This window comes from Malaclemys terrapin, chromosome 6 (assembly GCF_027887155.1).
Source record: "Malaclemys terrapin pileata isolate rMalTer1 chromosome 6, rMalTer1.hap1, whole genome shotgun sequence".
NCBI lineage: Eukaryota > Metazoa > Chordata > Testudines > Emydidae > Malaclemys > Malaclemys terrapin.
In genome coordinates, this window is record NC_071510.1 from 85,574,632 (window position 1) to 85,600,607 (window position 25,976).

General features: G+C 41.0%; 1 protein-coding gene across 2 annotated transcripts in view; it reads left to right on the forward strand.

Moving 5' to 3' along the window:
* The window catches only part of FCHO2 (FCH and mu domain containing endocytic adaptor 2), a 227,181-nt gene that overhangs the window by 70,316 nt on the left and 130,889 nt on the right, over positions 1-25,976 (forward strand). For both annotated transcript variants that reach the window (XM_054033090.1, XM_054033091.1), the window contains exons 7-8: positions 8,542-8,640; positions 19,363-19,459. In XM_054033090.1, coding sequence (XP_053889065.1) covers positions 8,542-8,640; positions 19,363-19,459 — 196 coding nt within the window. The remainder of the gene's footprint in view (positions 1-8,541; positions 8,641-19,362; positions 19,460-25,976) is intronic.

Genomic DNA, 25,976 nt, shown 5'->3' on the forward strand with positions numbered 1-25,976 from the left:
GTATACTTCCTCACTGGGAACAGAGCCTACCCCAAGATGAGACCTCAACATTGCTCTCCTGAAGCTAATGGAGTCCTCTTCTGAGCCTTCAGAGAATGCCCTATATGCTATCTGACCCCTAAAATAGTCTTTCTGGTGTCTATCACCTCAGCCAGGAGAGTAAGTTAGTTTCAGGCACTCAGGGTTGAATTTCTTATATACAGTGGACATATGAGACCTCATCCAAAGTTCATTTCCGAAGCAGTATCTGAATTTCACTTCATTCAAGTAATCAGCTTACTTATATTCTTCCTTAAATCACATTCCACACACAGGGAAAAGAAACTTCACACCATGGAGATACCATAGATTCATAGATTATAGGACTGGAAGGGACCTCGAGAGGTCATCGAGTCCAGTCCCCTGCCCGCATGCTCTATGCTACTACATGTACAGGACTAAATCTTTCAGACTGCCCCCATGCCCATTTGTGGTGATAGCTGGTCACTGTAAAGGCCAAGACATTTAATCTCAGACTGTCTTAATGGACTATTGAGTGTATCACATTGTGCTACCAGTTGGCAGAGATACTGCCCCCACTGTCCACCAAGGCTTTACCACAGTTCAAGCAACATCCTGTTCCTGTTTCTGAAATTTACAGTACTGCTATGTAGAGTAGTCCAGTGATGTTTGTAACCATTATGTACTAAACTTGTCTGCCAGAGCCAATGCCAGATTTGGGAGAGCTCTCTCTCTCTCTCTCTCTCTCTCTGCCCTAATGTAGATGGAGATATACCAGTATACTTTATTTTAATTTGGGAATCAGAATAAATGCCTTTATACTTGTATAACTGCATACACAGTAAAGGGGTGGTTGCCACTTTAACTATGCCAGCAGGGTTAAAGCAGAAAATTTTTAAGTGTAGACAAGCCCTTATTTCTGTTTTAAACCAAGTATATTTTGGTTTAGCAGCTTCATTAAGTTGATTTGGAACAGGTTTAGGTTAAACTGAAACAAGTCACTCTTAAAATGAAATAATTAACTGAAATAAGCATCCACACAGAAGATTGCACCAATTTAACTAAAATAATGCAAATTTATATACACAGATCCTTACTCTAGAGGTTTTCTTAATTCTTGCCCTATCCTCAATGGTTAAGGAGAACAATCTTTTATGTAATTGAAAATTGTTATCATATCCCTCCTCAGTCTTCCCTTCTCCAGACTGAACAAACCCAATTTTTCCATCTTTCCTCATAGGTCATGTTTTCTAGCCCTTTAGTCATTTTTGTTAATCTCCTCTGCACTTTCTCCAATTTGTCATCTTCTTTCCTGAAATGTGTCGAGAACTGGACACAATACACGAGCTGAGGCCTCATCAGCATGGAGTAGAGTGGAAGAATTGCTTCTTGTGTCTTGCTCTTACAACACGCTTGCTGATACATCCCAGAATAATGTTTGCTCTTTTTTTTTTTTGGCAACAGTGTTACACTGTTGACTCATATTTAGCTTGTGATCCACTATAATCTCCAGATCCCTTTCCACAGTACAGGAGAACCTCAGAGTTATGAACACCGGAGTTACAAATTAACCGGCCAACCACACACCTCATTTGGAATCAGAAGTACACAATCAGGCAGCAGCAGAGACCAAAAAAAGCAGTACAGTACAGTATTAAACATAAACTGCTGAAAAAAAGTAAAGCAGCATTTTTCTTCTGCGTAGTAAAGTTTCAAAGCTATATTAAGTCACCGTTCAGTTGTAAACTTTTGAAAGAACCATAATTTTTGTTCAGAGTTACAAACAACCTCCATTCCTTAGCTATTTGTAACTCTGAGGTTCTATTGTACTCCTTCCTACGGACTCATTTCCCATTTTGTATGTGTGCAATTGCTTGTTCCTTCCTAAGTGGAGTACTTTGCATTTGTCCGTATTGAGCTTCATCCTATTTACTTCAGACCATTTCTCCAGTTTGTCCAGATCATTTTGAATTATAATCCTATCCTTCAAACACTGGGACAGCTGCAACACCTCCCAGCTTTGTATCATCCACAAATTTAATAAGTATACTCTCTGACATTATCTAAATCACTGATGAAGATATTGAACAGAACCAGCCCCAAACCAATCCCTGTGGGACCCATTCCATGTGCCGTTCCAGCTTGTTTATGCACCACTGATTACTATTCTAAGTCATAGTAATAGAGTCTAAGGGACCACCAAATAGTCTGACTTGTATATTTCACAGCCCACCAGCACTACCCTGCACCCACACACTAAACCTAACAACTGAAATTAGGCCTAAGTATTACAGCCCCCAGGCAGAGAATAGAAGGGACTGAGGTGCACCGGCGGTCAAGGCTTATGCAATGGCAGGAAAATGATTAAGTGAGATATATCCAGATAATGCCAGCAAATAACCTGCACCCACATGCTGTAGAGGAAGGTGAAAAATCTTCAAAGTCACTGCCAGTCTGATCTGAGGAAAAATGTCTTCCGGACTCCAGATACGTGTGTGAAGTGTGTTTTGAGCCAGATTATGACTTGTGAATTTGAGAGGCTAGATTGTGATTGTTTAAAAAAGAAAAAAGAAAAAACAAGCCATACACAAACACACTGGACACCAGGGGTTTTTGCTCTTTCAAATTGGTTAAATTATAACTTATTCCTCAATGACTGCAGATGCTTTTGATGTCTTTTGAAGAAATGTGATTTAGAACTAACTTTATTGTTAAGGGTTTTTTAAAAAAACATATGCTTCATATCCAATTGATAAGTTGAAGTAATAGACTGGATTTTGGAGTGATACTCTATATAGATAGCCATATATATATGTATATAATGCAATTGGTATAAACGTCCAATGAAAACAGAATGTTGCATTTGCATAGTTGCCATTTCCATTAATTGAGATAACTCAGAAAAAATCAAAAGTAAATGTTGCAAAACATTTCTTACAAAAAATAAGTGTAACCTAAGTACAAGTATGAACAATTTTAGTCCAAGGGGATAACTTTTTCACAAGGTTAGAAGGTAAGAAGAGAGGCTTGTAATAAGTTCCTACAAAGGCCTAACTTTAGCATTTTTTAATAATTAAGGTGTAAATGCTTATGTGGCTTTTTTAGTTTGAATGATTGCAGATCTGTTTAAAATTTCCATATACAAGGAAATATGTTTACTTACCAAATGTTATGTGAAAGTCATGCTCCCAATACTTCTGTTAGTCTCAAAGGTGCCACAGGACCCTCTGTTGCTTTTTACAGATTCAGACTAACACGGCTACCCCTCTGATATGTGAAAGTCTGTCTCTCTTTAGTAGGTTCACACTGACCTAGTTACCTTCCCTGCTAGATTTGGGATTATATGTTCATTTTTGGTGATGTCACTTTATCTTTATTAAAGAAACAGACAGCTGAGAGTGTCAAAAATAGTTATGCATCTTCAGTGAAGTACTTGTATGTCAATCAGTGGGAAGTTTAATATCTTGGAATCCTGAGCTATTCAAAAGTCTACAGGTGTTAAATACTGGTTCAGAAATCCAGTAGTGACTTTGTATGAGCAGAATACAGTTCTGGGCCAGTAACTTTTCTTTTCACACTTTTTGAAAGCTTACGGGAAGGGATATGTCTAGTTTTAGAAAACAGGAGGAAAAAAAACCCATAAACTTGTACTTTAAATTGCATTTAAGCATAGTTTGAGTGTATTGTTTGCAACTATCTTTTTATGAACACGAATTCATGACAGCAGTAATATGGAAGCACAGAATCCTAGATAATAGGCCAGTTTCAATTCTTATTTAATACTAGCCTAAAAAAATCTAAGAAGCAATTTGAATATAAAAGCAAAATGTCTAAATATTAATTAGTAAATATTCTTCCTTGGATTATTAAAACAGGAATTTGGAAAACTTTTTCTTGCATTGAATTTCCACATGTTCATCACTTACACATTTTGACAAGGTATCTGTGAAAGTTTAGTAGATATGTCTATTTCTTAAATAAGAGTAGAAAAAGACTGCTAAATCATACCTTCCTTTTATTTTTTTGTTGATCAGGTTAGAATCAACTTCTCAGTAGTGAATGAGAGGTGATAGATTGAGTGGTGGTAGGCCATGAAGGGCCATAAAATTGAAGACTTGTAATTTGTTCAAAGTGATAATGAAGGGTCAATAGGGGAATGATAAGAAAGAGGTGGCATGATCAAAGTAATGGGCTAGGGAAATGATCTTCACAGTAGCATTCTGAATGGATATGAGTAGGGCAAGATTGCATTGTCAAAGCCAGAGAAGAACGTGGTGGTAATTGAGACTCAAGATAAGAGCCTAGACACTGTCTGGATAGGAAAGACGGTATTTTAGAGATGTTCTGCAGAAAGAATGAGCAAGATTCAGATATAGCTTGCATGTGAAGACCTAGAGAGAGGCCCAAGTTGAAGATGGTGCCTAGGTTACAAGCCTGAGTGACAGGCAGGATAGTGGTAGTGTCACAGTGATCAAGAGAGGACATTGCAAGCTGGGTTTGAGGGGAGATTAAAAGATCTGTTTTAGCCATATCGAGCTTGAGCTGATGACTAGATATCCACAAGGAGTTGTCGGAGAGGCAGGCCAAGGTTTTAGTTTGGACAGGAGACAGGTGTGGATCAGAGAGTTGTCAGCATATATATTGGTAGTTGAATTTGTGTTTGTGGGTGAGATTACCTAGAGATAAAGTGTAGAGGAGGAAGAGAAGGGGACCCAAAGGCAGAACCCAGTGGAGACAGAAAGCTTAGGGTGAAAGGGCAGTAGCTGGAGAAGCAAGTGGAGACAAGGGTGGAATTTTTTAAGATGATAGAAAGTAAAATAAGTTGTATTGGGGGGAAAGAGTCAGAGGAAAGTCGGAGGTTAAGGGAGGGGCTGAAAGTATGTTTGAGGGTGATCAGGAGATGGGGTAAGGTCACTGAGACAAATGGAGGGGTTAGAAGAGAAGAGCAGATGAAAAATTTGCCTCTGTGACAGGGATGAAGGTGAGAGTTGTTGGAGGCAAAGTGGGGAAGGGAAGGCAAGTTGAAGGGAGGAGGAAGGTCACATATTTTGTCAATTTTGTTTTGGAAGAAATTGCCAACATCCTGTCCAGCAACACACCTGGAGACAGGAGGAAGTGAGTAAGAGTTTGAGGAGTGAGTCAAAGGCAAAAATACAGCTGACATTGTGGGCATGGGATTCAATAAAGTTGAAATAGCAGTTCTTCCAATAGTATCCCTGTAGGTGCTCCATTTTAGGTGTGCACGCACCCATGTACCTTTGATCAGAGATTTTAGTTAGGCAGTGCCTGTTTGGCCTGTTCATGCACTCCAGCCCCCTTCATGCCCTGCACCGAGGATATATAGATCTGCACAGGCAAACAGTCCTCAGTTCCTTCTCAGCTGCTCTGGATATCTAACATGCCTGCACTGTGACTAGCATTACTGTTTTTGTACTTTAGTTTAGTTTAGTTAGCAGTAGTAGTTTATTTAACCTGGTAGTTATTTTAGAGAGGTTTTTCATGTGATTACAACCTCTGCCTCCTCTAAAGGGAGCTCCTCGGGGGTGGTTCTTGCTGTGGTATGCTGGGATCCCTGGAATTCAAATGTTGCCTCTCCTGCTGGGAATCCATCCTGGTTAGTGATGGGACACTCTTAGTGCCTCTGCTAAATGGGAGACACTCACATACCCGCAGCGTGCAAGATCTACATCTCTTTTAAAAGCTGATCAAGGAAGAACAGAGAAATTAAGTTTAGGCTCCTGATGGAGCAAGCTCTGCAACCAGCCTCAGATCTGGATACAGGGAACCCTACTGTACACTGGCCTCCAAATTTTATTAATGCCCAATCAATCGCTGCTTTTCGGTCACCAAGATCCTCAACAAAGAACAACACGGTAGGTAGTGACTAAATTAAAAGAAAATAACTTCTAGCTCTCCTAGTAGAAAACTTCCAAAAAGAGCCAGGTCACTTCAGAGACCATGTGCTCCAGAGACTGCAGGTCCCCACGGAGGCTCCAAGCTGCTCCGGTACTGGGAGCTCTTTGAAGACTTCCAGTTCTTTGAAACACCATTGTACCAGTCATACCTCAGTACTGAAACCAAACCAGCTATTGTTGCAGCATGATGAATCTAGCAGAGACGCCATTCTATTTCACAGAAGCATGGTACATCTTCTTACTTCCTCCAGTCTGTATCTGAATGAATATCCCAGATTGTCTGCACCTGTATAATAGAAGCTGTCTGTCGTCTGTACTGGAGTCATCTGATCGGCCTTTGTCTCAACAATCAGTGCCTTTGGTACCTGCCCCATCTTCCAAGATGGGGCCACCAAAGCAGGCAGTTCCCTTGGTAGTGATACAGATTACTGCATACCCTTGACTGATTTAAAGTAATTTACACCCAGTTCCATAAGAATTTAGATATTCTAGAGACTTAGTTATGTCAGATGAGCTGGAATCCTCCTTGTTAATCGGTACCAAGCAGTTGTCAGTACTGTGATCTATTGGGTCACCGAGACCATATCTTTCACTAGTACATCCTAGCTCGTCAGTACCGACTGCATCAGACAGGCAGTTGCATTCACCTCAGGCATTTGCTGCACTATTGGATTGTCAGGGATGATTCTTCAGATTCCCAGATTGTTGTGGGAATCCCCTGACTGTTCTACAACAGGCATTCCCCCATCTTTCTACTATGAGATTGAACTCTCAGGGACAGTCTCATACCCCTCCTTACTGTTATGACCAGAGTTGGATGCCATCTCCTTTGCCTTGTGGTCCACCTCAGTGCCCGTATTTGGATCTGTGGGCTATTTAGTTCTCAAGTTCTCAAAGCCTCCCAGTTCCTCCCAAAGGGACCATGGAGGGAGATGTGCCTCTATCTCATTACTCCCTCCTCAACAGCCTCAGGAGAAGTCTTTTGAAGACCAGGAAGCTAGAGTGGACAGGGAAGACACCCTGCAAACTAATATTCCATCATCCTCACTAGATGAGGCCATAATTCTGCCTATACCTTCTCTTGCTGATGACTAAGCAGCTTCAGGAGTTGATGCCACTACAAGAGGTCCAGGAGTCCCAACATAAGCTTTTAGACATTTTACTTGCAACAGCTTCTGGCAGGACGGCTGTACTAGTGAATGAATGTTAATGGATCCCACAAAACAATCTGGCGCGCAATACCCACTGGCAAACAGGTGGACAAAAAATATTACGGACTGGTAAAATAATTCAGATCCATGCTTCTAGAGCAGATACTTCTGTTGCCAATGCAGTCTTGTTTTCAGTGTTAGATCTGACTTAGAAGCTCCCACTTTCATCAAGGGATACTGCTCAGGAGTCGCCTGCAGTGGAGCTTCCATAGGGACACTTTTGAAGGAGAGATTACTCTCCTTGGGCAATAACTGGAGTTGTTTGAGGTGTGTGTGCCTGAGAGTCTCTGCTACCTGTCCTCCTACCCCTCTGCTTCGGAATCTTGTCTGTCAGGATTTCACAGTAGGGAAGGAATTGAGGACAGTTTCTCCATGCAATTTTTTATCCTCAGTACAGTCCACAAACAGCACTAGAGTGCATGTGCAGGCTAAATAGGCACTGCCACCAAAAATCTCCTATCAAAGGTGCATGGGTGGAACATCCAGAGACCCATATCTTGAAGAACTCGAGTTACGACACAAGGGAAGTAACCTCTCCTTTTGTTGAAAAGATGGCAGAACTCATAGTGAAGAAAACAAATTTGTCGTGGAGGAAGTCAGCCTGGTCATGGGATTTTCACTAGAGATGCTCTGCAGCATGAGAGCAGGAGCAAAGGAAGCAGATAACGGGGGTGAACCAGGGATTGGCAGAGCAGGTTTTGTGGTTGGAGGGAGTGGCAAAAAGATCCAGGGTATAAGAAAATGAAGCATGGAGAGTCAACAACCACATCAGTGGAAGAAAGGAAAGAGAGGGCTGAAAGAAGAAAAGTCATAAATGCTGAGGGAATGGAAGTCATGAAAAGGCTAAGTGATAGGATGTGAGGAGGACAGGGCTGATGGGCAATGCTAAAAACGAACAAGTAAGTAATGGTTGGAGAGGGGAACTCAGCCATAGAGATTGGAGAGCAGTGCTTGTTGAAGACCCAGTCAAGTGAACAGCCCTTTTGTGAATGGGAGTGTTGAACCAGTTAGCTTTGTTTGTCTCCACAGATTTTCACAAATACAGTTGCAGTAATTGTGTTTGCAAATGTACATAAGCTTTTCAAAATTGTACTCTGAAAGAGCCACTAGAAGTTAGTTATGCAAGTACTACATTAGTTACTTACTATTATAATTTATCTTGAAGTATACTAGAATTTGAATTTTTTAAAATGCTCAAATGGGTTGAATGATGCATTGTGATATGATAGAATATCTTTCTAAGTATACTACCTAGCTAGTTTTAATGTATCCAAAAATGCCTGCCTTCCTCTCGGTGATTTATTTTTCTTGCACAACCTATGTAATACTGCAGCTGTAACATCTCAATTCACTAATTATTTTAAGTATATTAACTGTTTTTGTCATGACTCTAATTGCTTCTATTTACTACACAGAAATTTCAAGACATTGAAGAAATGCATCTCCTTCACATGAAAGAGATTGTAGAATCATTGTCAAATACTGTAAAAGAAATTCATTTACAAATAGGCCAGGTGAGTTTATTTAAATTTAACTTTATATTAATCTGACTATAAATATTTTTAGATTTGTTTCTTAGATTATGAAAAGTCATATCACTTATTGTTTCAGCAATGATTGCCAGTTTTTGGTCCATGACATAGACTTGTCTTCCACTAGAAAAAGGAGAAATGTGCCAGCAAAATTTTTTCCCTGTAACCTTATGGTTCACTTTATGACAATACAAGCTATGAAATTCTAATGTATAGATACCACAACAATTATAGTACATTACTCTTTTGTCTTTGTATGACTTCTTTTGTTACTTCCAATTGTGTAGAGACACATTTCTTAATATGTAGGAGCAACATAACCAGGGAACTTTACATTTTATAACTTTTGAGCATGTAAAATCAGTCTTTATGTTGCATATATCTGTGGCTTTATTCTTGAGTGATTGCATGTTACAATAAACACACTGGGCCAAATTAATAGGTAATATAAATGGCTATATAAGGTACATGTGACCAAGTAGGTATAAATTATACTCTGAATGGGGTGTGTAGGGTTTTAGCAGGAAAACAAACAAGAAAGTATACATCTTTCTGTTTGTTTTTTCTATTACAGCCTTGTGCTCCCATTCTCTCAGTACGTAAATTACACCCACTTACTGAGGTGTAAATTACACCAGTGTTTAAATCACTTCTAACTTTGGCCCACTGATTGCATTTATTTGTGTCTTCATAATTGTTATAAATTCAAGTACATTCCTTATGTGCTTATACTTAATACATGTATGTGATGGATAGCTTACTCAGTGTACATGTAGTGCCACGAGGGATATCATGCATTGTTCAGGATTATTCAGGGGCAGAATACACATTTCACTGATGATGTGTTCCTTTCAACCAGTATTCTTCAGTCTGGCAAAGTACTCATTCCTTATCCAAAAGTATATAATGCTAATATTTCAGTTACTTTTTTAGATAGTTCAATCTTGATAAAAACAAAATGTTATCTATATTCTGAAAACTAAACTAAAACTAAAAAAAGCAAAATTGAATTTTATCAAACTCTGCAGCCAAACCTTATTTTTAGACTGAGAATAAGTATGAGAAATTTAAGACACAAAATAGCAACTTAACATAAATGTACCTCATTACCCATAATCACAGTTTCAATCAAGTTTCTGTAAGTTGCTGTTCTCCTTCATGATTCCTAAATTCTAATTGTTTTTTTAATCCGATTCATATTTGGAAGTCTCTGTAAAGAATGCAAGTTTGGTTGATATAGAAATAGGATTATAGGTAAATAAGGATGAATCTGAATAAGATGATAGTACCTTTACAGAGAGGTCTGGGCTCTCGCGTTGTTCCCCTTAGTATACCTATGCCATAGGAATTTTAACAGAAGGATAATATCTAAAAGTTCAACATTGTGTAGAAGTTCAGTATTCAAGATGGTATATGTTTTTGAGGCATGAAAATCTCAAATGTTAAATGATTGATACTCTCAGGCAAATAGGGTTATGTTTTTTTAATTTCTGGGCAGTTATCCTCCTGTGTCTGAAGACCATTGAAAAGGCTTCTCTTTCAGTACCTGCTCTGGATAAGTTCTGCAAATTATGAATAAACTTTGGGTGTTCAAAATTGATTTCTTCTTTACTTAAATGGTATATTTCCACCTCTGGACTTCCATACTCTTCATTTTAAGGACTATTTAAATACTTTGTCTAAATGGCTGTACCAGGTATTAGTGAAGTGATACAGGAACTGACTATTGAGTCCACTGGTTATGGCCTTAGTCATTCTGGAGAGAATGAATCAGTCTTTTAATTTTTAGAAAAGGGGGAAGGAAGGGGATTATCCCTGCTTTTAGACAATTGTCAGTGCTCTGGTTAAAAACCACTATAATTAAAAAAGCCTTCTGTGATAAATGAAGGGGGCGGGGTAGCTCCCTTTTATGGACCCCGCCAGCCAGTTAGCTATTCTCTACCCCCTTTACCTGTAAAGGGTTAAAAGCCACTGCTATGCATAGGTAAAAGGAAGTGAGTGGGCACCTGGCCAAAAGAGCCAATGGGAAGGCTAGAAATTTTTAAAATTGAACAATAACTCCCCTTTTGTCTGTCTGTCGTTCTTGGGGAGAGGTAGACTGGGCTGCAACTATGCTGTAAGAAGCTTGGGGCCAGGTATGAAAAATCATCAGTATCCTACCTAGAAACTACTCATTTGAAACCCCAGATATGTAAGTAGATCAGGAAATGTCTAGGAAGATGCGATCAGGTTTATCTCCATTTATTTCTTTATGGCTTGTGGAGTCCTCTGTGCTAACCCAGGGTGCTTTTTGTTTGCTTGTAACCTTTAAGCTGGATCTCCAGAATTTATTCTTGATGCTTAATCCTTGTAGCTGCACTTTTTAAATCTAACAATAGCCTAAATTCCCAAATATATTTTTCCTTTTGTTTTTTAATAAAAATTACCTTTTTTTAAAACAGAATTGGATTTTTGTGTCCTAAGAGGTTTGTGCACATGTTGTTTAATCAGCTGGTGGCAACAGCTGATTTCCTTTGTTTTTCATTCTTGGCTCTTCCCCGAGGAGGAGAGGGGGTGACAGGGCTTGAGGGTACTCCACAGGAAGGAATTCCCAAGTGTGCCTTCCTGGGTTCTCAGAGGGGTTTTGCACGTGGGTGGTGGCAGCATTTACCAATCCAAGGTCAGAAAAAAGCTGTAACCTTGGAAGTTTAATACAAGCCTGGAGTGGCAAGTATTAATTTTTAGAGTCCTTGTGGGCCCCCACCTTCTGCACTTGAAGTGCCAGAGTGGGGAATCAGCCTTGACACCTTCTTTGATAGTTGATCTTCCAAATTTTCATTCACTGTCAAAATTAGCTTTTATATCAGTGCTGTTGGAACACATAATCAATAGACTGAATGAAAACCAGGATACATTTTTCGTGAACGTTTTCATGATAATTTTTTCCCTTTTTGTCCAAATTTTAAGTTTCAAATTGTTTAACCAGCTCTGATGATCAGTTATGCAAAAAGCTTGTGCATTTTTGTGTATTTGAAAAATTTCAGTCAAGTTTAGAACATGTCGCAGTACAGAAACTACAGTGAGAATAAAAAGTGATTTTACTAATGGATCCAGATGCAAATGCTCTACTCTTGCTTCTTTTGCTTAATTAGCAATATTCCATACAATGGATCATAGTAATCTCTCAAAACATTTATCCCCAGTAGGGCTGCAGTTTTCTATTTCATGAATCTCAGCGCAATTTCATCCGGGTCTTTATCGTTCTAATTCTGCAACCTTTATTATTATTATTTGCTGCTTTTTACTTGCTATGTGCTTCTATTTAGATCAGTTTTAAGGAGGCATATTCTGCGTATTTTTAGTTGCACAAATGTTGCTGACATATGTATTTCAAAGAGATTTCTTGTTCTTTTTTCTTCATGAGCAGATGCTGGTTCATAGTGTTTATAGTTACCCAGTTCAGTTATCTCTTGCATTTAGGACAAGAGTATGTATATATCAGAAAGCAAATTTGTCTGTTGGTTATAGTAGAGGACTGGAAGTCTGGAGACCTGGATTTCATTCCCAATTCTGCCCCTTGACTTTGAGACCTTAAGAAGATAATTTCACCTCTGTTTCCCAATTTGTAGGATAGACATAAAACCCATACTTGTAAAAAAACTCTATCTTCAGATAAAATACCCCATAAGTACAATATTCTGGGGGTAATGGTATTTATTGGTGTCAATCATCCGTCTTGAAAGACAGTGGTGTAAGAGTCAATAGTTCAGTTACTGTGTGTCATGCTGTCGCATTGCAAGTGGCTAAAATGTCCAATTCTTGAGCGATATTCCTTGCCCCAAATAGTGCAGGCGTAAGACTCCAGTTCAGAGAATGAATCCGGCACACTACTAGCTTTTGAGGTCAGCAGCGCTTTCCTCTTCACTTTCCTCTCTCCATGTATTATTTATTGGTTATTTATTGCCACCATAACATTTGTAGCTTGTTCTTTTAAGCTTTAGTATAATGGATGTTTCATTTCACCAGTATAGTCCAAAATGAAGTCAGTGGTATTATGTTTTATTTCATTTTCGTATGATTGAAAAATATGCTAGGTGCTTTACTGAAATACACAAGATAAGATACCTGCCTTCAAGAACTTAACCTCTGTTTTTAGCAGTTATGCAATGAATGGATGACAAATAGCATGAGGCGGAACAGTGTTTACAGTAGCAAGCCTATGTGGTGACTGTTTTTGGCATGTGCATTTCTTATAGCTTATATTTCACAACTCTGCCACTCCCTGTGTGTTCACTCTTTCCTTGTACTGTGTAATCTTTGCCTCTGCTCAGCTATCCAAACATGCCAGTAGTCTCTACCCATTTGTCAACTTCTCACGTAAACATCTCCTTCAACACAATTCCTTGCACATGTACTCTGTGCACAACTCCTTCAACACAATTCCATGCACTCTCCCTCAATTTATCTGTGAGGTCACTTTTGTCTCCTCCTTCAAATCCCTCAAGAGCAACCTCTGCTGTTCTGCTTAAAATAACACAGTCCAGCTGATAATGGGTATGTTGAGAAGCTCTTGAGTATAGTCAAGACACATAATGTAAATAGGTATGTACTAGATATCTAATGTCTATAAGTATTACATTTAAAAAAAACTATTAAAAGAATATTAAAGTAGCCAAATCAAGCACTCAAAAAGTTAGGAAATGCAAGAATTAAGGTTGCTTGTACAACCATAATTCAGCTCCCTTGTGCATTATATGTTTAATTATATGAACTTATGCTATTTTTTGTATAGAACCCCTGCCTTAGTTGGTGCACAGGATGGATGCCAGTGTGTTGTAAGGATATGTAAGGAACAAATTCTATCAAAATTCATCAAAACATTTTGCATTTACTGAATTACTAAACAAAGGAAGTATTATCTGCAGTTAGTGAAAAGAACTAATTGGTCCTGACCACCATCCCTTTCAAGATTTTAAAACTAGTAGATCTCATCTTCTCACACTTCATTTTTATTCATAGAATGGAAGAGGAAAAAACTTTCCTGCTTTTTCAGCTCAGTTGGTTTCTTGACTTTGAACAAACTAATCATCAAACTGAACATTGAATAAATTGAAATGAAGAAAATATTCTCTCTGCAGCTGCAGAAGAGGCTACTGCTGTTAAAAGCTGTTTTAACTTCAGTCAACCCTGATTTCAGGTGTTTGGTTAATAACTTCCACCAGTGCAGTGACTATCTTTAAAATTTAGCAGCGGCAAGTTTTTTAAAATTAATTTCAATTTAAAAAAACATATTTTAAACATTTTAATTATTGTAAATCTTAATATTGTCATAATTTCAAGTTTATTTTTAAAGAGATTTGTTTAAAAAAATCAAATTAAATTATTTTTTATTTTTTTTAAAGTCACCTATTTTTATTCAGCCAACTAATTGTATATTCCTCATTTTCAGGGTGCCCATTTTAAGATGCAGCAGTCTCATTTGCAGAACTGCTAAGCACTAACAGCTGCAACTGAAGTTAGTGGGCACTGTGTTATATAATGACTATCACCTGATTCTTCAGAGTCCTTAACATCACCATTTGGCGACCCAAAATTAGTGGACTCTTTTTTACCTTAATCTCTGAGCCTCAGTTCCCCATCTGTAAAATGGGCATAACAATAGACCCCCATTGGAGTGCTGTGAAAATTAATCAGTTAATGTTTAGTGAAGCATTTAAATGAGTACCATAACAAAGCCCATGAGAAAATTAATTATGTATTTAGAGCAGGGTTTTAATAGTGTGCAGTTAATAAGACATGGGGCCACACATAAACAGTGAGGATAAAACAAAATATTGTGCAGCTGTTCATTTAGTGAGCACCATCTATTTTCTGCACTGAATGAGGCAGGGGGGTTCTGTTTTTAAAAAAAACAAATAAAAGTATGTGATCCTGTAATTAAAGACAGAATCATAAAACGTATACATAAGGATCCTGAATGAAAGTTGCACAAGCAACATTAATTCTGGACTTTTATATTTTGAGTGCTTGACTTTGCAAACTTAATGTGCTTTTAGCGTGCGTGCGTGTGTGTTTTAAAATGCTGTGGCTATATGTCTGTTTTGTCTTGGAGCCTTGGGGTGGGGGACAAAGTAAATAGACAACAAATGAGACATGCTGATGCTTTGTGCGATAGAGAATGTTCCTTGCTATGTGTGTTTACAGCATGGAACGTAATGGGGCTTTCTGCCTGATTGGAGTCTACCACAATACATATAATAAATATTTTGTCCAGTCTCTAAATAGGATTTTTAGCTAGGTGACTGTACTTAACCTGTAGTACTTTTAAAATTTTGTAAGCCTCAGATGTACCCCAACTTTTCTGGTATTTCATGTGTATAAATAATTTTTTTTTTTGTTCTTGCAGTATGTCTCTCTGTATAGCTCATTGTATGTGCACATGAGCCCCATATGCACCAGTTTGGATTTTTTTAAATAGGAATGTCTGTTGAGGTTGTGCACATGACCTGTACCACCTTGTGCTCTTGTAAAAGGGCAAAATAGCTGCAACCTTTCCTCTGTTCCCTCTTACTGCTTGTGGCAGTAAAATGGAACCTGGCAAGTGTCTTACTGCTACTTTCTCTGTGTTTCAAGCTCACTTTCTGTGCTATTTTGGTGAAGAAACTCTCTTCACGGTCCTTATCCCTTATGTTCTTTAATTTCTTTATTTTTCTTTTTTGAATACCCAAATTAAACACAGATTACCACCCCCATCCTCGTACATCTCTTTATACTGTGAGATGAAGTGCCCCACACCAACTACCATGGTGAACTCTAAACCCTCAGAGTTTAAAAACTCTCTCCTCTCTAATGGATTCATTCCCCTGGTCAATGTGCATAACTAGTTCCTATTGTGTCTGGGGAAGACCCACATCCCTGATCAGTGTTTGGTATTGAAATCCTTCTTGTTGAGGATTTGCAAGTCAAGGCACTTACAGATGAAACTATACCCATTCGAGCATTCAATGCACGTCATCTCAGACCCAAAGGAGATAACCACCTACAAAGAATCGAAAGGGTCGTCCTCAGCGAGTACCCCTGGGAGCAGACACCGTACCCTGGCAGTGACAGGACAGGGGAAAATAACACCATAGAAATTGACCCTAAACATCTTACAATGGGGGCCTTTGGCACCGGCCACTGCTACCCTAGCTTCATCAACCCCTTCAGAGGAGATCTGAATCTAGGATCATTATCAGATGCCTCAGTCCTGCAGTGAAACAGAAGTTTACTGTCTGCTTTTCCCTGATTGCAGGGCAGCCTCCAAAACAAAGAGAGCCAAACCTCTCTCACCATGATCATTCTCATAGTTTCATACTGGCCAAGTTAGTTTTGGTTGACAAACCCAATGCAGATATCAGTTCAGCCTCTGATCCAGCTTCCGGTTCAACTGGACCTGATCTTGGCCAAAGCCACACTAGGAGACAGGAGAAACAAAATTGTTCACACTAGCTGTTCCAAGGATATTCCTTTTGTTATACTGACAGGACCAAACCATTCACACTGCTGCACCAGTTGTTGATAGATATAGCTGGACATTCTAAACGTCAAGCCATCACTTCACAGAGAATATTGAAGTGGATAACACAATGCATCTTGCTGTGTTACTAGCTGACTAGAGTACCTCTCCCACTGAACATCAAGGTTTACTCCACAAGAGCAAAAGTAACATCCTCTGACTGCTTCAGGAATCTGCTGATAGCTGCAACTTGTAAGATCATAATGTGGACTAACCCACTAATTTTTGTGAAGCACTGTGGCTTGGGACATAGTGGCTGTTTTGGGAGAACAGTACTTGAATCATTGCTCAACTGATGTTGCTGAAACGTCTCATCCCCACTATTCTGACATAAAAACTGCTTGCCATTCACCTACAGAGACATACTCTAAGAAGAGAGTGCTTGCTTACCCTATGGAAACTGGTTCTTCATGGCATCAGTGTGAATCTCATGACCTCCCCGCCAACCTCACTTTTCATAGCCCTTAGGGTGACCAGATCAGCGCTATAAAATGTCGGGACGCAAGGGGGTGGGGGGAGCAAAAAAAAAAAAAGTTTCAAAGGGGCCGGGGGCATTAGCAGGCCCCGGCCACATGCGCTGCCCTCCTCGTGGAGCCTTCTGCCCCTTGGCCCACCACGGGCATATGTGGTGCGTGGTGGGTCCGGGCAGGGGTAGCGCAGAGCGGGCAGAGGCCGGGTGGGTGGCGTGGGCTGAATCCCCACTGCTGCCGGGGAGCCCTGCGCCTCTCCCTCCCGCTCGCGACTGCGGCTCCTTCCCGGCGGGACGCACCTCCCCCCGCCCCGGCCATATGCAGTGCGCGTCCCCCGCGCCTAGTCTCCCACCGGGAAGGAGCCGCAGCCGCGAGCGGGAGGGAGAGGCGCGGAGCTCCCTGGCAGCAGCAGCGGGGATTCGGCCCGCGCCGCCCACCTGGCCCCTGCCCGCTCTGCGCTGCCCCCAGCCAGACCTACCGCACTGCCCCGCGGGCTGCAGGGTTGGAGCAGCTTCCAGGCTGCGCTCCCGGCCCAGGTGTGCAGCGGCCTGGGCAGGAGCTGTCTGGCGCAGCGGGGGGCTCAGAGTTGAGCCCCCCCCCCCGTCTCCCTCCCGTGCCATCCCCTCTTTGCCTGGCCAGTGCCTCGGTGCCGGAGCTGACTCACCAGCTCCAGGATCCAGGCACCACCGCCACCCACTCCCTCCAGGCTTGCGCCGCCATGCAACTGCAAGCCTGGGACGGAGGAGGAATGATGTGTGGTTGGGGAAGAGGTGGGGCCAGGACGGGGATTTGGGGAGAGAGCCAATGGGAGAAGTAGGGGTCGGAGCCAGGGCGGGGGGGCGCGAGTGCCAGAGCGGAGGGCAAAATTTCTTGTTTGTCCAGTGTCCCGACCAATGTTTGACGCGGGACAAAGAAGCAAATATCGGGACAGTCCTGATAAAATCGGGATGTCTGGTCACCCTAATAGTCCTCAGCTACTATGGCTTTGAATTGCAAGGAAACTGTATGTGGTCCAGGCTGTTGCGCGCTTTATGCCCTCTCATGGAAGCACAAGGAGGGACAGTACTCATGCGTGGCCCAAATGGACACGGCTATCAAAATAAATAAATAAATAAAAATTGTTCTTGTGTGCATAGGGTAAGTAATTGTTTTTCATTATTGTGGTTTTCTCCTCTCTGCCACCACTTACCAATGAACCAGGCATATGCTTGATTACATTAGAATTATTTGATAGTTCTTTCTAAGGAAAATATTTTGATTTTGTGCCAATTTAGTTGATTTGTATGCTGTTTTCATGTTTTAGACACTCTTTATCCAGCCTGGTGAGCAAGTGATTGTGCTAGTGGCAATATGCTATATATGGGGGACTCATAGCCGAAACAAGCAACTTCTGCTTTCTTCCACCAGATGCCGCCCATTGCCTCTGCAGTATGCTGAGTTTGAGTGTATCAGAGATTTGAAGGAGTTATGAAACATTGCTAAGTTTCTATTAAAATAGTTTTTTTGGTCTTGTTTAATAGTACTTTATTTTCTTAATTCAGTTCCATCTTTATTATCTGAAGCTCCTTATCTGAAACAGGGTCATGTTCTCTGATTTCTACTCGTATGGGGGAAAAAAATTCCTTCAGTAAACTGAAATTTTCTAAATTTTAGAGAATTCTGAATAAATTGAAGTTATCCATTGTCCCCCATTGTATTTGGATAATCAAGGTCGAATTTTGCATAATGTTCAAGTGTGTGTACCAGGAAACAAAATATTACCTTGCCTTTTAAAAAGTTAAAGGAATTATCAGTGTTTACTGGAAAGCTTTCTTCCCCAGACTTCAGGTCTATATTTGTTTCACATGTAATTGGAATATTATACTCACTTACTTATTTTAGGCAAAACTCTCGAAGTCCCTGCCTGGACCTTAAAAGGCTTTAGAACATTATACTGTATTATGCTTTTTTAGGAGTTATGGGGCTGTGTTAAAAATGTTTAAGCAAGCTTTGGAGTCAGTGGTTTTTCCTACAGATACTACTCTGAGGTCAGCATAATTATGTATAAACAATAAACTTTATTCTTTCCTATAATTTGTTAATGCATTGAAATTTAACTTTATTTATAGTTCAGAATGGGAATGTCTATATCCTGAGCAATTTAAAAAAAAAATTTGTGTCTAGTAGATTGTTCTGTTGTTGTTTATTATTTTAATATTTTTATTTCTAAAACACCTATCCATGTTGCTGGGTTGGAGAGGAGCTTTCTGAGCACTGCTCTTAGCCAGGTAGGTGGAAGCTATGATTGTACAATGTTACATGTTTACACTCTTGCTCACTGTTGCTGCCCCAGAATGCTTGTCTTCCTAATTTATGGACAAGACTGTCTATCATAATTGTTGCTATGTATAATCTCTTCTCATTATTTATTTATAATAAAATCAGTTTAGAAAGAAGAAATGGAGGAAAATCCTAGATCCATTTTCACTAACAGTCATTCTCTGCTTTGTCCCTCCTGTGAATCCTCCTTGGCACATACCTAGGGTTACAGGAACAAAATAATTTCATTGCTAAGATGTCTGGTCATGTTTTTCAGCCTTTTAAGAACTTACTCTGGAAGACGTTTTAAACACTTAACTATAGGAAAATCAACTGTTTAAGCTAATCAGTTTCTCCAAATATTGATTTTTTACCTTTATTTCATTTATTTTCTTAAAGGTTCATGAAGAATTTATTAATAACATGGCAAATACTACAGTTGAAAGTTTGATACAAAAATTTGCAGAGTCAAAAGGCACTGGCAAGGAGAGACCTGGTAAGAGACTATAAATGCAAGAAGAATTGGAAATATAAATTTTAGAATTTATGTGGCAAGTTTGCGCATCTAATACAGGTCAATGATTTTGTATAATGTACAGTATGTTATTAATGTGTTTATAGTCAATTTTCATACAGTAATCTGTAATTTTTATTAGTGTATCATTACTATGACTACCATGAGTTTCTGGACATATTGATTGATAGTTGACTTAGCTATACATGTAGGATATTTTATTGATGTAAGTGTTGTCAGAGGGGGTTTGACTGTAGCTGTGTTTGCACAGAAAGAGGGAGAGAAGAAAATCTTATATTAAATTTTAGTGTTGAATGGTTAATCACTGAAAACTATTGTCAGTTAATCTCAAAGTTTAAAGTTCTCTGTACTTTCTTACCTCTTCCCCTTTGTGCTTTTGCATTACAGTTTAATCACACAATCATATATTTATCAAATTCAATATAATTTACAACTTGCCCTAAAACTTTAGATATATGATTTTACACTTACACTAATTTATCTGTGGTAATAGTTCAGTATAACTTTATTAACTACACTTTTATTTCCAAAATTATATATTTTAGTACTCATGTGTGGACACTCTGGTTCTGCCTCTGTGCCCCCTACCATTCAGGTGTAGCATCGTGGGTGAGCCCTCCTTTAGATTCCCCTCACCTGGGTTTAGACAAGTCCAAACAGACCTTCTGTGTGTTAAGAGCAGCCCCCTTTTTCAGAGGATCTCATTTATTGGTAACGAAGATTAACATAAACATAAGCAAGACCTTGTTCGTGTATCTGTAGAAAATTCGCCATCTTGGGATCAGTCCAACTAACTTCTTGGTCCAGTAGCCAAGGAGCACTCTAGGCCAAGCTCCTCGTCTGGAGCCAGGACTTCTAGATTGCTCCTGCTTTCTTCCCTTGGAGCTCAGCTGCTGGTTTTTTCTTTCAGCCTGCTCCTGTTCCCTTGACCTAGAGTACAATCTCAGGTTCCTTCCTTTCAGGGTATTCCTGTTCCCTTCATCTGAGGAGCAGTCTGTCTCTCTCTGGAACCCTCTTAGTTCCTTCCCCTGGGATACTTCTGTTTCCTATCTGGGAACTCTCATGACTTGGGGTTGCCCTCCTTCCTGAAAGCCCCCTCAACTCAGAGGAACTTCCTCCTGGGAGTATTCTCCCTGACTGAGCTTAAGAAGCCTTTTTATGGAGTGCAGGTGCTCCTTTACTATTGACCATTAAACAGTCATTTGGGGCAGCCGGTTACTCCAAAGTGGGTCTTCACAAGGGCCTTCATGGGCAATCTGGGCCCTGACTCCTCTTTTATGGGCCAGTTGCCCTATGAAACAATGCTTTATATATTTTCTGTTTCACCAGCAGCACAGCCTTCCTTAGGGCAAATATGTAGTGGAGTTGCAACCCTGTGCAGTAGGCCACAATACTAATCAAATACGGCCAATCTGTCTCCATCTATTGAGGAGCAGATGGACTAAATCTGAGTGACGCTTCATTCTGTTTTAGCCACTTTAAACATTGGGAAATATGGAAATGGCAAAAAAATGTCAAGATTGTCAGCAAAAACAACACATGCCTAAACATAATCTGTATCCTTGGAAATTTCCGGCTACGCAGTGGCAGTAAATCCACATAGACTGTGCTGGAACATTTTACGGGTAGGCTTGGCAGAATTTGGTTTTGGTTTCAATTTCAAAGTATTTTTTATTTTATTTTTTAATTTTGAACTATTTTAATTATTACAGTTAGGGATAGGGTTTTAGGGTTAAGTCAGTGCTGACAGCAGAGCTACAGGGGGCTCCCTGCATGGCATAGAGGCTCAAGACATTGGAGTGCAAGGTGTGGGGGAGGCTGCAGTCCTGTCCTAGCTTAATAGAGACCCCACCAGGGCTGCAAAAACAAAGACGAACCTCAGGCTGTGGGGGAAGACATCCCACTGCTGAACAGTTCCTGGCCTGGGATAGTCCCTGAACTTCTGGCTGAGGGAGTGAGCAGGGCCCTAACAGCAGGGCTGATTACGTTGGATACTTGCAGGCACAATGTGTGGAGAAGACTGTGGTCCTGGTGGGGCAGAGCAGAGCCCTGGCCAGGGTCTCATCATTCTCCTCCCAGCCCTGGCCGGGAGAGCTCTGTTCCCCAGCAGGAACGCAGCCCCCTCTGTACCTTCAAGCTGCAGTAATCCAGTGTCACCCAGCCCTTTGGCTGTGTAAGGAGCCCTCTGCAGCCCTGCTGTCTGTCCCTGCTCCCTCACTCCCATGACAGCAGCACTGCAGAGGGCTTTTCCACAGAGCTGGTGACACCCAATCCCTACAGGCACAAAGTTGTGGGGAGAAGGCTACACTCGCTTAACTGTTATTGTTGGATATTTTCTTGTCAATTTCAGTGTGAGCAGAAATCTACGTTTACCAACATCTATCCATTTAAATCAGATCTTGCCAAGCCTGTTTAGAGGGCATATGTTTTTGATTGCAGCAAGTAGATGCTCATTCAGGGAAGCCATACCACCACAGAAGTGCGTGGCTGTTGCCCGGTGGAAGCTAGCAATGCAAGACTTCTGTAGGTCAGTTGCAAATCCCTTTGGAATTGGAAAGTCTGCTGGCAGGGTTGTGTATGTGCAGGCAGTTAACACTGTCCTACCTATGGGTGGTTGCCATAAGCAAAGTTCCGGAAAATAATAGCTGACTGTCAGAGGATGGGATTTCTGAACTGAGCTGGGGCCATTGATGGCACCCACATCCCAGTATTTTGCCCACCAAAAGGGGCAAGTGAGTTTGTGAACCAAAAAAGTTCTGCAAGGCTTAGTGGACCTCAGAGGCAGATTCATGAGTACCAACATGGGAAACACTGGAAAGGTTCATGACACCAAGATGCTGAGAAGATTGGGATTGTACTTGAAGGGGCAAGGAAGTGACTTCGTTCCCTAGAAACTACATGGTTCTCTATGGGGTGTCTGTGCCAACTGTTGTTTTGGGGTACCCTGCATACCTGCTCCTAACTTGGATCATGAAACCATATCCCTACATCAATGACTCTGGGAAAAGGGAATTCAGTTACAACCTCAGAAACTGCAAAATGGTTGTGGAGTGCACATTTGGTAGGCTGAGATCTCATTGGCGCTGCCTATGCACCCGTCTGGATCCCAGTGTGGCCAGTGCCGTTAATATAATCACCACCTGCTGTGCACTGCATAATGTTTGTGAAGGTAAAGAGGAGTGCTTCCATCCTACGTCGGCACAGGACAAGTCTGGTTTACAAACTTTATACAGTATCAGGGGGTAGCCGTGTTAGTCTGTATCTACAAAAACAACAAGGAGTCTGGTGGCACCTTAAAGACTAACAGATTTATTTGGGCATAAGCTTTCGTGAGTAAAAACCTCACTTCTATGCATCCGAAGAAGTGAGGTTTTTACTCACAAAAGCTTATGCCCAAATAAATCTGTTAGTCTTTAAGGTGCCACCAGACTCCTTGAAACTTTATACAGGCATCTAGATCCCACCCATGTGCCCACTCGTCCTGGTTCCCGGCAGGCAAGAGAAGTGATGCCATGTGTTTGCACCTCTTGGCACAGCGTGAAGGCAGAGGGTGATATCTGCCTGTGCTGAGGGTTACTTTCACACCCTGTGCAGCTGCTGGAAAAGCATATGAGGGAACATTGGCACATACTTGTGGAGCTACTTACTGTTGTGAGGGCGTTGTTCCCCTATAGCAGACAGTCATTAGTTTTTCGTTCATGTGACTATTCTCCCATTACTGATAATTATAGTAAGGCACCTCCCTCGGATTATCACATTAGGGTTAGGTTTGTGCAGTGGAGGTTGGCAGCAAAATTGTAATGCTGTCATTGTGCAATTCTTTAGTCTTAAATGGTCACACTTATTTGCATACCTCGGTTATTGGGAGCACTCAGTTGGTCTTTATGACCTTCTCTACATTTGTTTTCAGGATTGGGGGGGGTGCACTTTTCTTTTTTAAGTGTTCATTGTCAACGGTGCTAACTGCACTTGGTGGCTGTTATGGAATACAATCTCAACGTTGAAACAGATCAATGTTTTTTTGGAGGGGTGGGGGGACATTTAATCACTAGGTAGTGGCAGATGCCTGTATTGTTACTTGAATTATTTCATTTTCCTGCATCTGAGCCAAGCCATAAAGATGTTTGTTTACCCATTGTCTGTGTTGTGAATTCTGCAGCTTTTAGAGCTAGCAGTGCCTTCTGTAAGCACATAACAATGTACTTTCCTCATCCCTCCCATGTATCCTTGGGACTTCGGCTATATCTGAACCTGGGTCAGGGAGATTTGGGTGTGGGGGAGACAGAAAAGTGTTTGCAGTATGATGGCACCAGACATTTATGCTATTCCATTTCATGTGCTGTGCATCATGGGGCCAAATCCCAAATGAGAAAATACCTTACGTTCATCGTACCTAGGAATGAGGGACCATACACTAGTTAAAGAAACTATGACATTTAAGTACTATGGAAGGTGTAACTGAAATATTTTAAAAGGAAATGTAAACCAACGAAACATAACCAGACTGAGTCTGACAACAATGGTAAAATATTAATGTCTCCACACTCGTCTTCTTGCCCTCTCCCTTACCCTGACAAGGAGGGGAAATTACTGTGGAAAATCATTCTTGGGGACAACCAAGGATGTCTTCTGTATGGTGTTTAAGGGGAGGGTACTCTTGGTGAGCTTCAGGGACTCATTGTTCTGCTCAGGGATGTCCCCAGGCAAGGGGTTTTGGGTACTGGTGTATTTTCGGTGCTGAGTTGTACAGGCTCCTGCTGGTCCCTCAGGGTGGGGATTAGGTCCTCCACCTCAGCAGCACTCTGGCTGGCAGCCAGAGACAATGGTGGTGGTGGCTCTTCACAAAGAGGTGCAATGGCCATGGCAACAGGCAGACCCCAAACTTGTTCTATCAGTCTGTCCACTATGGAATGCTCCTGTTCACTAAGACATGCCTCCTTCTCCATGAACTGGTTCATCAGTGTCTCTTACTGTTGAAGAGACTGATTTTCCCATGCCCTGAGGGAACTCAAACTGCTCCTATTTCCTCCTGTCCATGTCAACGAGCATATCCTCCAGGGTCTTTCTGTGTCTGATTCTGCTCTCTCTGTGGTGGTGTTCCTGTCCTCCCAGAAGAATGATTTCCCTCTCAGGGGCTGATGGTCCTGCCAGTTCAAAGACACGGGTATCATTTTTTTTTTTCCCCTTTGGAAGAAGCTGAGAAATTCTCTCACATAATATAACTTTGCTATGGAAGGCACAGTTTTGATACTATTCAGCATTCTACGAATGCAACTGTTAGACTATTCTTGATTCTCGGACAACTTTTCCAGCAGGTAAAGAAGGAGCAGAGGCTAATTATAAGATACATATATTGATGTTTTTAAAAATTTTAAATGTTCATAGTATCTCAAGGTGGGGAGGAAGCAGTTCCTTAAAGGGGCTATATTATTAGTTTGCAATTTCTTCTTTAAAAGCAGGCCAACATTTTGAGAACATAGCAGTTTTCTAGGTACCAGAATGGAAAAGAGGCTTCCTGGTCCTGTGAAGGAGATCTGGCATAGATTGCCGCATGTTTCTGCTAATGGTCACTCGTCTGTATATTGCTAAATGGAGAGTTTGGTCAGCTATGAAAATGTGGGCCAAGAGACTTGTACTGTTGGTGACCCTCAAGACTCAGCTGGAGTTTTTGCTACAGCAGAAATTTTCTAAAATTACAAGACTGGGAGACATTTTGACTGGTTATTGTCTATCTTCTCAGCTAGCATATAGAGTTTACATACCATGAACGTTGCCCACCCATCCATCCCCCTCCCAGCATCACCAGATAACAATGGTGACATGGACAGGGAATGAAAGAGCCACACCCTGCAAATTGATTTCATTCCCTGATGTTTCAGATCAGCACATGACTAATTTCTCGCCTCTCCACTGCAGGGGGATACCTCACTGTGTTTATCTAAATGCTAGACTGGATCCTGCTCCCGCCCCCTTTCCCCTGGCTTATGCAGCATGGCTCAGTGCCTGGAGAAGGCTATACACCAGAAAAAGTAACAATTTTGTAATCTTCCAGGGGGGAAAGGACTGCTGTGACTAACATTTCCTCAGGCAACCAAAGTTTTCCCTTCCCCTTCCTAGACCTCTGCTCCCCTCCACCTCAACTCTCCCTCTCTCCCATCCCCCTTCTACACAGCTCCAATTTATAAAGGCATGGTAAGATTGGGAATGGTATGGGAACGGCACTGAAAATGTATATAAAAGTTTCAAAGGAAAAAAGGGAGGCTGTTACCAACTTTAGACAAATTGTTTTCTACAGCTGTCCCATCCCCAACAAGGACTTTTCTAAACCTACCCCTTTGCTTGTTCCTATTCGCGCAGCCTCTGGACCGTCACTACCTGTGAGCTGGCTGAGAAATGCACAGGCACAGTGATTGTACATTAATAATCTGTTTTATAGCTTCTGTGAAATGCATAATGTTTCACCAGAAATCTATAAAAT